Source organism: Nannobrachium achirus (assembly GCF_963921795.1).
Source record: "Nannobrachium achirus genome assembly, chromosome: 10".
In the NCBI taxonomy this organism is placed as follows: Eukaryota; Metazoa; Chordata; class Actinopteri; order Myctophiformes; family Myctophidae; genus Nannobrachium; species Nannobrachium achirus.
In genome coordinates this window covers 36,148,889-36,160,888 of record NC_137819.1, presented here as the reverse complement: position 1 = coordinate 36,160,888, position 12,000 = coordinate 36,148,889, and the positions used below count along the sequence as shown (strand labels likewise).

The 12,000-nt window shown below is 44.8% G+C and overlaps 2 protein-coding genes across 2 annotated transcripts; both read right to left on the bottom strand.

Moving 5' to 3' along the window:
* Positions 1-947: 947 nt before the first annotated feature.
* On the bottom strand, positions 948-1,805 carry LOC308293013 (alpha/beta hydrolase domain-containing protein 17C-like; the record flags this gene model as incomplete). Its single annotated transcript, XM_080735438.1, has 1 exon — positions 948-1,805. The coding sequence occupies one exon, from the start codon at positions 1,803-1,805 to the stop codon at positions 948-950; it is 858 nt and encodes a 285-aa protein (XP_080591564.1).
* A 2,640-nt stretch (positions 1,806-4,445) lies between these two features.
* Positions 4,446-5,789, bottom strand: LOC308292590 (CCR4-NOT transcription complex subunit 11-like; the record flags this gene model as incomplete). Its single annotated transcript, XM_080734971.1, has 1 exon — positions 4,446-5,789. The coding sequence occupies one exon, from the start codon at positions 5,787-5,789 to the stop codon at positions 4,446-4,448; it is 1,344 nt and encodes a 447-aa protein (XP_080591097.1).
* Positions 5,790-12,000: the final 6,211 nt, after the last annotated feature.

The window sequence follows — 12,000 nt, the reverse complement described above, 5'->3', positions numbered from 1 at the left end:
ACTGTCTCTTCGCCTCAACTCACAAGCTGCATCCTTGCCCCTTGACAGAAACCTCTAAATCTAACCAACTATAGAACAGAGCAACTTCACAAAGCAGGTCACTGCAACCGAGTGGCATGTTTGATCACATTCTGGACATTCTGTGTAAATTGTTCATTAATAGGTGTGCATGTGGATAAGAATGCAAGTGCTGTATGCATGGATCAATAGAGTGACAGTCCTCACTCCCACTACCCCTGGGTCTTGGAAGTATTTTTGACCGGTGCTAACCGGTTTGACTTGTGTGTGTCCCCCCATGTATGCAGTACCAAGTAACGCTATTGTCCCTATGTATGCAGTACCAACGCTACTGTCCCTATTTATGCAGTACCAACAGCTGCGGTCACACGAGACTAACGTCATAGAAAGTACGCAGACACCGACATCACCACAGCTGATGTCACAGACAGTAGGGCCCATACAAGGAGATATGCACGTGTGTCGTGTTTGAAAGTGAGCACTACTCACTTCGCACAGGTGCGACCTTTTCTATTGAAAATGCCATAAGGTCATCTTAGTATTGCATCATATGCATGTAATAACTATGTTCCAAAAACAAACAAATCAGCCAGGAAAAGCTGTCAGGTATGTGAATTTGTCATTTCTGATGTTGACTTACATTTGATTACATCCCGTGTTTGGAGAACAAAAAATAAATCCTACGCTTTAGTAAGACATTTTGTTCTTTTTCACCATCAGTTGATGCTTCGTATAAACCTTCCATCTTATATTAAAATTGGCCTAAGGGAGTACCGGCCGGCCGACCACGTTGACTCATCCATAACCATAAGGAGTTCCAAATGCAGTTAAGCCAAACTATGGTGTGTGTTGTTTAACCTCAATTTGTCGTAATGGCATCAGGCGCAAACCAGTCAGTCAGCCCCATATGGGCACAAAATGGACAAGGATTATCTATCCATCCATCCGTCCGTCCAATGTGGAGTGTGTGGGATATTGGGTGGTGGGATGTCTTGATTGTGTTCAAATGCATCCCCATGCTGGGGGGTGGACAGCTCGGAGGAGATGAACTGCTTGAGTCTCTTCATGTACTGGGGGAACACCGTAATGTTGTTATGGCCCCCTCCCTCCACCCACAGGGGCTCCACAGCATGCTGGCACCGCTCATACATGGCCTGGCCGTGGGAGAAGTCGACCACGTCGTCCTCCAAACCGTGGATGATCAACACTGGGGACGCCACTTTGGACACCTTGTCGATGCTGGGGAAGGCGTCGCAGCAATGGAATATGTCAAAGCAATAGGTCCAGCATGTGTTTGGGCAGGCCACCCGCAGCGCTGACATGAGGGGAGAGTGCAAAAGGTTCTTCTCAGACGGTTTCCCGCTGCTGACCCCATAGCCTGAGTAATCGTAGGACAACACGTTGCAGTTGATCGTGGACCCGAGTTCTATGTAGAAGTGGCACATATATCCCAAGTCTGATGCATTGCCATGGGAATACAGCACTGTGTACTGGCTGGTCTCCGCACAGCGTATAAACATGCATCCAAGCTGGTTGCCCCGAATGCTTCTTGTTTTGAACACCTCAACGGCATCCAGCTTCTGCTTAGGCTTCTGCCTGTTTACCCGTTTGATCAGATTCAAGTTGGTGGCCCCATTAGCATCGGTGTCCATCGAGTATGTGCTGGGGTACGGAGGGTCGAAAGCGACACGACCTATGATGTGACTGGGACATGGCGGACAGCAGAAGAAGCAGCACAGTTGAGAGAGAAGAGACCCTAAGCCAAACCCAAGAGAGAAAACAGCCATTTAAACCCTGAGCAGTTATCAGAGTTACCCAGTTTACCCAATGGAGTTACCCTTTAGTTTAAAAGTCAACTTTTAAACAAAAGGAAAACATGTAATGGATGGAATCCAACCTCATCCAGTTCTATACATGTAGAGTCTCCGTTTGCTAACACATTATACAGTCTGATCAGAGCTCTGTTCATACGTCACACACACAACACAAACCTAACTATGCCATGCATGGCATGCCTAACAACACATATTTAGGCAGGCGCCTTTGCAGTTTGTTCAATACGGCACCATTAAATAGGGCACATCTCTAGTACACAGACACATGGCATGACCCTCCTCTGGTATAGAACTTGTCCGACCTTGTTAGGCACATTCACGAATCACGTTTCACGACTAGACCAAAGTTTTGTCTTGATTGCAGTGTTTTGGTTTGTGTTCAAATCCAGGTACTTGGTAGGTGGAGCTGGGAATGCCATCAGTTCTGATCTGCACTGAAGAGCAACTGGGAACAGTGCTCTGCAGGCTTTACAAACCTCCATCCTTCCTTTTCCTCTCAGACTCTGGTTCATATTTTTAGATTGTAACTAGAGAAAAGAAAAGATGAGTGTTGAAATGTTTTAATTTACTGCCTTCTATCGTTTTAGCGATTTTAATGATTTTGATATCAGTGGGTGGGGGCATGCATGCATACAAGTGGCTAAATATGTATTTTTGAAGCGGTGAAAGCCGCTTCCAAGGAGTGGCTTTGTGTGTCCCGTTCATGTCCATATATGGTCATTCCAGTCCAGAATGAACAGGTTTTATCTGTCTCAGCATGTGTGTCCCGTTCATGTCCATATATGGTCATTCCAGTCCAGAATGAACAGGTTTTATCTGTCCCGTACATCCAGAATATGTGTGTAACGTCCGTCCCGGTCTGGTGATTGAATGAAAAAAATGTCCAATGAGACCATACTTTGAGGATTGGTCAAGCTTCACATGACAATTCGGCCCTCCAGATAAAATCATTCATTCATTCAGAATTGGAAGAATGTATAGATCACAGAGTTCATAGCTCTAGAACACATAGAATAAAAGTTCACCGCTTCACTTCGAACCAAGGTTTGATTTTTAGAAACATTGACACAATCTTCCCATTCCCAAGATGCACCGCAATCTTTCATGGGCAGATGTGATTATTGTGTCTAAAATTACTTTAAGCCACTTGTACGCATGCCCCCACCCACTGGAATCAAAATCGCTAAAATCAATAGAAAGCGATAAATGAAAACATTTTAACAATCATCTTTTCTTTTCTATAATTATACAATCTAAAATATGAACCCTTGTTGTAAAAAAAAACAAAGTTGTCCTTTAACCAACACCACACATATCCACTCATAACAGACTGGATTGGTGAGGTGGAGCGCAAACTTACCATAGTACTCTTTATGGTGTGTGTGTGTGTGTGTGTTTTATATAGCTGTTGTGAATTAGTTAATTCGATTGTTATCAACAGTGACATAAGTGCAACAGTAGGCTACTATCACATGCAGTAAATATGGGTTAGGGTATTTTCTTCTCTTTTTTGGGGGGCTTTTATGCCCTTACTGATAGGACAGTAGACTGACAGGAAATGGGGAGATAGATGGGGAGTGACACGCTACAAAGCCCCCCAAGCTCGCCGGGATCGGGACCTGAACCCGCGACATGCTGCCAGGCACCAGACTCAGAGCCCACGCAGCACGTGCCCAGACCAGTAGGCCAGCGGGCACCCCAGGTTTGGGTACTTTGTTAACCATATCTGTTTAACTTATAACTCTATGGTTTAACTACCTGATGTACACAGGTAGTTAAAAAGGTCTTAATAAACTAGAAATACTGTTTCTACGAAACAGTGTGGGCTCGCGCTCGTGACTATATTCTGCAGCGTGCTGTCATGTGAAGCTCAACCAATACTCCACCTAACACCACTCTGCACCTCAATTGCACCTCATTGGCTAAGGGCCCTGCCTTTGTATTGTTGTGGCAGAACTTGGTAAATAAATAATAATATTCTGTTTCATTTCCAGGTCGATCTCCAGGTGGAATTGGTGAAATTATAGATTTTCTCACCACGTTTCTGTACAATCGTTACGACCGTCGCGTCCCCAGCAATACAATACAACACTCACCAAGATTGAAGTCAACCATTCAGACAGCTCTCTGGAGTTATGCTGGGGACACCCAGACACAGACATATGCTGATTCTGGCCATGTATAGATGGATGACCTGTTATATAATAATATATAATAATTTAAAAAAGAAAAAAGAAATAGACAATCGGAGAAATTGCAAAGCAGAGTCGTCTATGAATGAATTTCATACATATTATATGTATTCAAATCAAAGTTATTTCGTACTCTGAAATAACTGTGAATTGACATTCCTGATTATTATCTATAAAAATCCAGGAAATATGTTAAATTTGTCTGTGTCCTTTGTCCATATGGAGATTCACAAACTCTCACCAAGTCCGTGCATTATACATCACTGATAGAAATGGCCACTACTTCAGCGGTTCTCAATTAGGTCTGGGTAAAATTGGTTAATATAGTGTCAAAATCACTTTAACCCTATGTACTATTTTCCAAAAATGGCGGCTAGGGGCACCTTTAGCATCTCTAGCATTATTTGACAGGCTTGGCGTCGGTGGGGTTCTCTCTCGTGTCCAGGTTCTTGAGAAGGCGGTAGAGGCCGGCGGCCTCGCGGATGCAGCTGAACTCGAGACTGAAGGCCTGCATCTCGATGAAGAGATCCTGCACATTGATGATCTTGTTACGAATAAGCGACTGCAGGAAGATGCACACCAGACGCACCTGGCGATTCTGCATGGACTTGTCTTTGATCTGCTTAGAGCTGGAGATGCAGTTGACTATATAGCGGTGGATGAACTCTGGGGGGACCTCTACAGTTGACGTCAACCTATTGACCACCTCCATGGAGTGCAGAGACACGTCCATGTTGACCAGCACAGATAAGTACTCTGTGATCTGACTGCTATCCATGAGCTTCAGCAGCATCTCATAGGCCACTAGTGGGTTGTTTTCCACCAGGTCAGGCAGCTTGGCCGGGGACAGGTCGATGTGGTACACCAGTTTAGGGTCCTTCTGAAGCTCATCCTGCAGCTGTGACACCTGCTGGGTGGACAGTGGGCTCTTGAAGGCCTTGGTCATGATGCATTTGATCTCCACTCCTGTCCTGTTTTTCACACACATGGAACGGTCCCACTGAATGCTGTGGTCCGGTTCTGTGGGGTTCAGCCACACCAGCTCATCCTCGCACACATGGAGAGGAGGCAGCGGCCGGATGAACTCTGGACGGAAACCTTTTGCTGGTGGAGGGCAGAGTCCTGCGACCAGAGACTTTGTGGTCTGATTGGCCACTGAGCTGTCAAAGCCCGAATTGGATGAATAAGGATCTGGATAATTTGGGATAGTTGGTAAACTGGCCTTGCTTTGCATGGGAAGCTCTGCCTGTCGTGCTGCCAAGGCTAGCTGCAGTCCACTGATGTCTACAGACCGTGGCATGTTACTGACATCCATGCATGACACCTCCCGTGGCGTCTTCTTGAAAAGTTCTCTGGGTGGGGCCAGCATCAGCTGTGAGAGGAAGAACTTCTCTTGCTGGGTGATGGGGGGTTGGAAACCAGAGAGTACTTTCTTTTGCTCCCCTCCGACAGATGAGGGGCTCATCAACAGTTGGGAGAACACCACAGCAAAGGGGTTCTCGGCCAGCGGCCTGGTGCGGTACATCTCCCACAGGAGGTAGAGGGCAACGAGCCGCTGAGGGGAGCTGGGCAGCAAGTCAGGCTGCTGGAGCAGCATCACCAGCACCAAACCCACATGGGAATGTTTAGCCTTTCCAAAGTGATCATAGAAGGTAGACGAGAGGCTCTCGAAGGTGTCAATGGTGCAAGTCTCCTCAGATATGACACCCAACAGGTTGGAGAGCTCTTTCGGGGAGAGTGACATGTCATGGGTGAATGACATAGTTTATTCAAACAGTCTTTGCAAAGCCAATAACAAATCAATTCAGAATTCAAATTCAGAATTCAGTTAGTTAGCATAACTACCTAACTGTTGGTCAGGCATGCACGGCTTGGATCCAACAAGCTGCAGCAAGAAAGACCAATAAACTAGAAAGGTACCCATAGTGAAGCACATATTTCTGCCAGAGGATCTTGCATCATCAAATGACATCATATTGACATCCAAATATGGAGCTGTGCATGTGGTGCCCCAGCATCACACCAAGAGATGCTGATCGTCCCACTAGTTTGCAAGATAAGCTGCGGACTCATAGAAAGACAGGGATGAAAAAAAGAAATCTCCCCCATACCCTCAGCTTGGTGAGAATTAGCAGACTGGATCTCTTCAGAAGGCCCAAACAGTGCATTCTTATTACAGTACCTGATTTAGGCCTGCTGATACACAATTTAAATGTAGTATTTTTTACTTCAGCTTCACATTCAAACATAAATATTCTAAAATAAAATATTGGATACAACGGATATATAATATTATTTTGATATTGTTCCGATAGTGATATTGCATTTTTAAAGGCAGATATTGACGATAGTATACCGATACGATGACAAATCTGAATTCCGGTCCTGATCCCTTATTTCTTTATTGATAAATTAAGCATATTAAATGTAAATTCTTACATTTCTATATGAGTGAAGACGAAGAGACAGCAGTAGGCTACATAGCATTTTATTTGAGCCATTATTGAAGGGTAAAACTATGCATAGCCCAATTTTCAAAGATATGACATTCAGTAATCATAGCAGAAATAACATCCTGGTGATGGAATAAATTAGAAAATGGTAGATGATCACAAGTCTCACTTCTCCTACAGTACCACGGAATGAGTTGTATCATGGAATGAGTTGCTATTTCTAATGTCTGGTCTAGTGTATTGTCTGTAGACAAAATCTACTTGGGAGCTACTACAAATAATGAATGGTCTACTTACTACAATACCTCTTCACAAATACATTATGAAGTGACAAAGAAGTTTTATGTTGGAAAGGAAGTGAACATTGATTTCAGTGCGTGGGCAGTACATTTCCTGTTCAACCTCATGATATAGGAAAGCAGATGACCAGAATAAAAGCAGGGCACGATCATAATAATAATCTGACTAGTATCATATTATGATTAATTATTATCATGATCTTCACAGAATTCTAGTCATACTCTGTGCATTTGCATGTCTTGTCATTTTATTATCCTACTGTATCTTAGCCATGTTAACCAAGGCCTCACCAAGCACAATTTTGACATTGGCTAACCTTTCCTAACATTCTTCAGTGTGGAGAAAAGAAGAACCCCTACTCAGGGTATGTAAGAGCCTTTGGCGCCCCCTGCTGGAGCTTCATGGTAGTGATCTTGCTGTCCAGCTCATCCATAAAGCCCTCATCCACAGACTCACTGTCCGCTTCCTCCCCCGGCCCTGGCCCTTCTGTGGGCAGGAACACATGGAGTTGTGTGCGTGTTGGAGCAGCAGTAGCATTAGTGGTCAGAGTCAACGGGTGACTGCAGCTCGGAAGACACGGTCTCCCCACAACTGACAACGTGTCGTCCCGTGTCGATATAGAGTGGCGATACTGCATGACTAATGGTCGGAGGTCACGGGGCACTCCCCCCTCTGTGCCCAAGGTTTGGCTGTGGGAGTGTGGCTTCACTGGTGTAGGTTTGGCAGTGGGTTGAATGGGTTGGGTGAAGTGAGTGTACGAGGGTCTGCTGCAGCTCTGGACCTGCAGATGTGGGTCATGGTGACACACTGGATGAGTCTGATGGGACTGTCTCCTCCCTAATGGCTCACAGGATTTACAGAGAGTCAGGGGAGATGACCTGCAGGCCGCTGGCGGAGGAGGAGGAGGTGCTGGGGCCCTCTTCTGTAAGGCGCTGGGGTGCCGGTTGCGGGAGAAGCCCTCAAAGACAGACCTCTCTCCCAGTGTGATGAGGGAATGCTCACTGAAGCTGGAGAGAAATGAATGGAGAAGAAGAGAGTGAGTGACCAATGATGAAAAACTCCCATACCTACTGGGAGAAATACAACAATGTGCGAACACAGCAGCAAGATTTGTGAACTGTTACGACAAAAGAAGGATAGAAACACAACCACCCTAAGGACTACAAACCATGGACTGACATCTAGACCTAGTGCACATACAGTATGAAACAGACCTTTAAATGCATTTTGAGAAAAAAATATTCTTCTATTTGTTCCTAAATCTTTATACCCTGTATATACAGTATATAAAATGTCACAAAGCGATATAGCTCTGTTTACACAATGCTGTACCCCCCCCCCCCCCAACTGTATATATGTTCCCAATTTTCAACTGTTTTTGTTTTATTTGTGTCACTTTCTTTGGCAATGTAAACGTATGTTTTCTCATGCCAATAAAGCTCCTTTGAATTGAAATTGAGTGATCCAAGCAGGAACCATGAAATTGATTTAACAATCAACCTTGTAATAATTATTCAAATATACGTTTGGTGATTTTAGACCTACAGTATATATAATTTGCCTATTAACCACTTGAACCCTGGCCTAGTGGCCTAGCGTCCCTATTCAGTGAAAATATCAGCTCTACGAGCTCACAACCTACCTCAACATTGCATGTAGGATTTAAGTGGAACCTATAGTTCTTGGACCGGCAGAGATTATTAGCTCCAGAGTCTGCAGTTGACAACAGTGGTTGTCTTGCTGCTTAGAAGAAGCAGTCCAAATGGGAATTGTGCAAATAATGCAAAGTCTATGGTTTGGAAGTAATGTGACCAAATGCCAACTTTAAAGACCAGAATGCAGCACCATTTTCCACACAAACCCTACTGGTCTCCATCGTAGAGTTATTATAACAATGTGCAAATAGTATACATTACTGTAAAAGTTTTGGAATTTATCAAGGGTCCTGGAAAAAATAGATATGCATTGTCTTTGTTATACAAAATTCCTCAACTCTTAGTGCTCGTCAGGGTGCCGGGGTCCCCAGTTCAAATATGATTATTTCGGGGGCCACGGCCTGAAAAGGTTGAGAACCACTGGCATACACAACTCGTTATTGAGCTGAATTATTGTTATATAGTCCTGGAAATCGGGTTAAATATTCTGGAAAGGTTTTGGAAATTAATTGGTAAGGATGTGTGGGAACCCTGAAGAAGTGTCTCACTGTCCCTGTTTGTTTTAAAAAAAAATCATTCCACTATTGGGTAGCCTGGGAGAGAAGTGAGGCTGAGACGGTCACTCAAAAATTCCAATTTCTCCACATGGTTCCGTTGAACTCATGCCATCAAATCCCTTTGAAGTACAAGCACATCACGGTAAGGTGTGCATTTGTGTGACAGGGTAATGCATGTCTAATATGTTAGTGCATCACTCAGGTTTCTCCTTCACTCCTCCAAGGAAAAACAAGTCTATCAGATTGAGTGAAGCCAGCATGGCGCCACACCAGGGTTACTAGGTGTTTCAATTCAAACAAGCAGCGGATCAGCTTCCACACCTGAAATTTACTGCTGACAGTCTGGTCTTCTGTAGTCAAAGCAAAGCCAGAGCAGAGGGGAAGTAGAGAAGTCTGCCCTACACTAAGCTATCCATTTAGGCCACACCAGGAAGGAAACAATTACAATGTAATTCCATTCAGCTGAAGAGCAGGCAAATGAAATGGCCTGAGAAAATTAAGGTGACGTGTTGGACACAAGACCACATGCGTGACAGCACTACTTACACCTAGAACCCAAAACCTACTACAGCCGTAGGTCTATATGGCTCAAATGTGATTTGTCTTCACTGCTCAGGTTTCTCACTCAACGTCAGTGATTTAAATGTCAAGTATTCCAAAGTATGAGTAGCACGCTCATGCTATGATTCTGTATGTTCTGTATGACATTATCTTAGCCATTTTAACCTGACTTGCTGAACAGGGTACACAAGCATACTAGCCTTTGAAAACAGGCTGAAAGTGTCTTGTCCTATATCTGTCAAACCCCATCACTGCAAATGGTTTAAACCAATCATATTAATTCTTATTCAAATTCATGTTTGCCATATTCTATTTGAACTGTGAGATGTGCAGTAGCTTTCTTGTGGCCACTGGCCTGCAACCTCGGTCATATCTCTAGATCAGAGGTCTACTCTTTCCTTACCAAGCCTGAGGTGATCTATCAGTGCCAATCAAACACCCCTGCTCTAGATTCAGACAGCTATATCAGATCCAGGGTAATATCACTTTACCTCAGTGGAGCTGCGGTGGTCGGCCTGCGTGGGCCCTTGGTGGTGGCTATAGATGGCAGGCGCAGTGGGTTCTTGGTGAGCCTCGTCCCACCTGTCAGAGGCAAAGGAGGCACAGAGCTGGAGAGAAGGTAGGTCCGGACCATGGCCCTGCTTCTCTGCACAGCTCTCTGGGAGCAGGGCCCTCCGGTGTCCAAGCCCAAGCCCAGGATGGCTGGCGGAGGAATAGTTCCGCCAGTGTTGCTCATGGGTCTCAGCACGCGTCAGATCTGGTTGGGAATATACCTAAAAACAGTTGAGCCAACTAAAAAGTTCCCTTTATCTTGCCATGCATGTGTACTAACTAAGTGATAGCATAATCACTTGGTGGAATAAGAAAATCCAAGTTCTCCTCTTGGCTCTTCTTTCCCGTAGGCCTGATCTACCGTACATGTGTCTCCTCCAGAGACAGCAAGTGGACTGCTGCCTCACCAAACTGTCCCTCTTAGTGCACATGTACAGTGCTGTGGGGGGTGCCTCGCATGGTAGCGGACGCCATGAATGATGCATGTCCATTAATGATGCATGGCTACGGCTGGTCAATTGGACACCACCTACTTTTTAACCCCCCCCCCCCCCCCCCCCCTCCCCACCACCACCACCACCACCACCACACACACACACCTCCTCCCCCCCTCCCTTTCCCTCTTCCGCAGGTCAGCTTACCGAGCAGGGGAACAGGTGGTAAATGGTCAGGTGGAAGTGAATGTGGTTTGAACCTTAAGGACGTGTCATGATGTTATTGAACGTGCTTTCAGCTATCCATTGCTGTGGGGCTGGGGGAAACAATGGCCATTATTAATCCAGGCGCACAGAATGTTCAGAGGGCTGTTCTGGAGATGTTCTTACAAAAGTGTCGGGTTGTGACCCTTTTCCGACATGGCAAACAATCATTTCTGTGTCATTCAAAAGTTCTAATCATGGGCAGTGGTGGACAAAGTAGCCTACTCTTAGTATATATACTCCTGCTCATATATTACTCAACAAGTAAAAAAGTTGCTGTCAAATATGAACTTGAGTATTCTGTCAAAATTACAAAGTACATTTTATTTTAATATGAACTTCTGTTTTGAAATTTTATAAAAACAAATCTAAAGACTCCAGATATCTTAAAATAAATAAATAATAGCAGATCTACAAGCTCATAATGTGTTGCATCCGCCATGCCTGTGCTCTTTTTCGGCTTTCCTAGTTTCCCCTCCCTTTCTGCATCTGCCTTTTCTCTCTCCCACTGCAGTTTGGAAGCCCTGTGCCTTAATTCTAATCCCTCCATATCGTCTTCCACTGGCTGGTCTGGACCTCCTCCAGGCTTGACAGCCAACGCTCAGGATGCAAGTGTGATCCAGCAGGGGAAACATGGCACCTTTAACCTTAATTGTAACTGCACTGCCCTCGGGGAGCTTCTGACTGAAGCCACGGGGCAGGCCAGAGGTCTGCCGTGGCCAGTGGTAGTTAATCAGCTGATCAGTACACAATTCAATTGAACAGCGGGTTTATTTGGTGACTTCTTATAAAACTGAAATACTTGCCGATCAACATGGTCTCATTTGAAACCATTGAGACTTGAGGCCTGTTCTTACATATGCCCTCTAAATCGGTTGTGCTCACACTTGGATATCTATTTTTAATGGCCAACGCTGAAATCTAAAATTACATGATTTCCCAGTTTTACAGCACTGTCTTGAATATTGTGTAAAAGTTCATTTTTTTTCTGTGGGATGCTATGGCATCTGCTGCTTTTGGTCTACTGTGTTCATCAATTTCAGAGAGTCAACACAGCCATCTACCCAGAGATTTTAGAGTCCTGAGGATCTAACTAGACCAGCAGTTCCCATGAAACCAGGAGAAGAGCAGACCCTACTTGAGCAGCATTTAGGAAGTACGATTGGGTATTTTTACAAT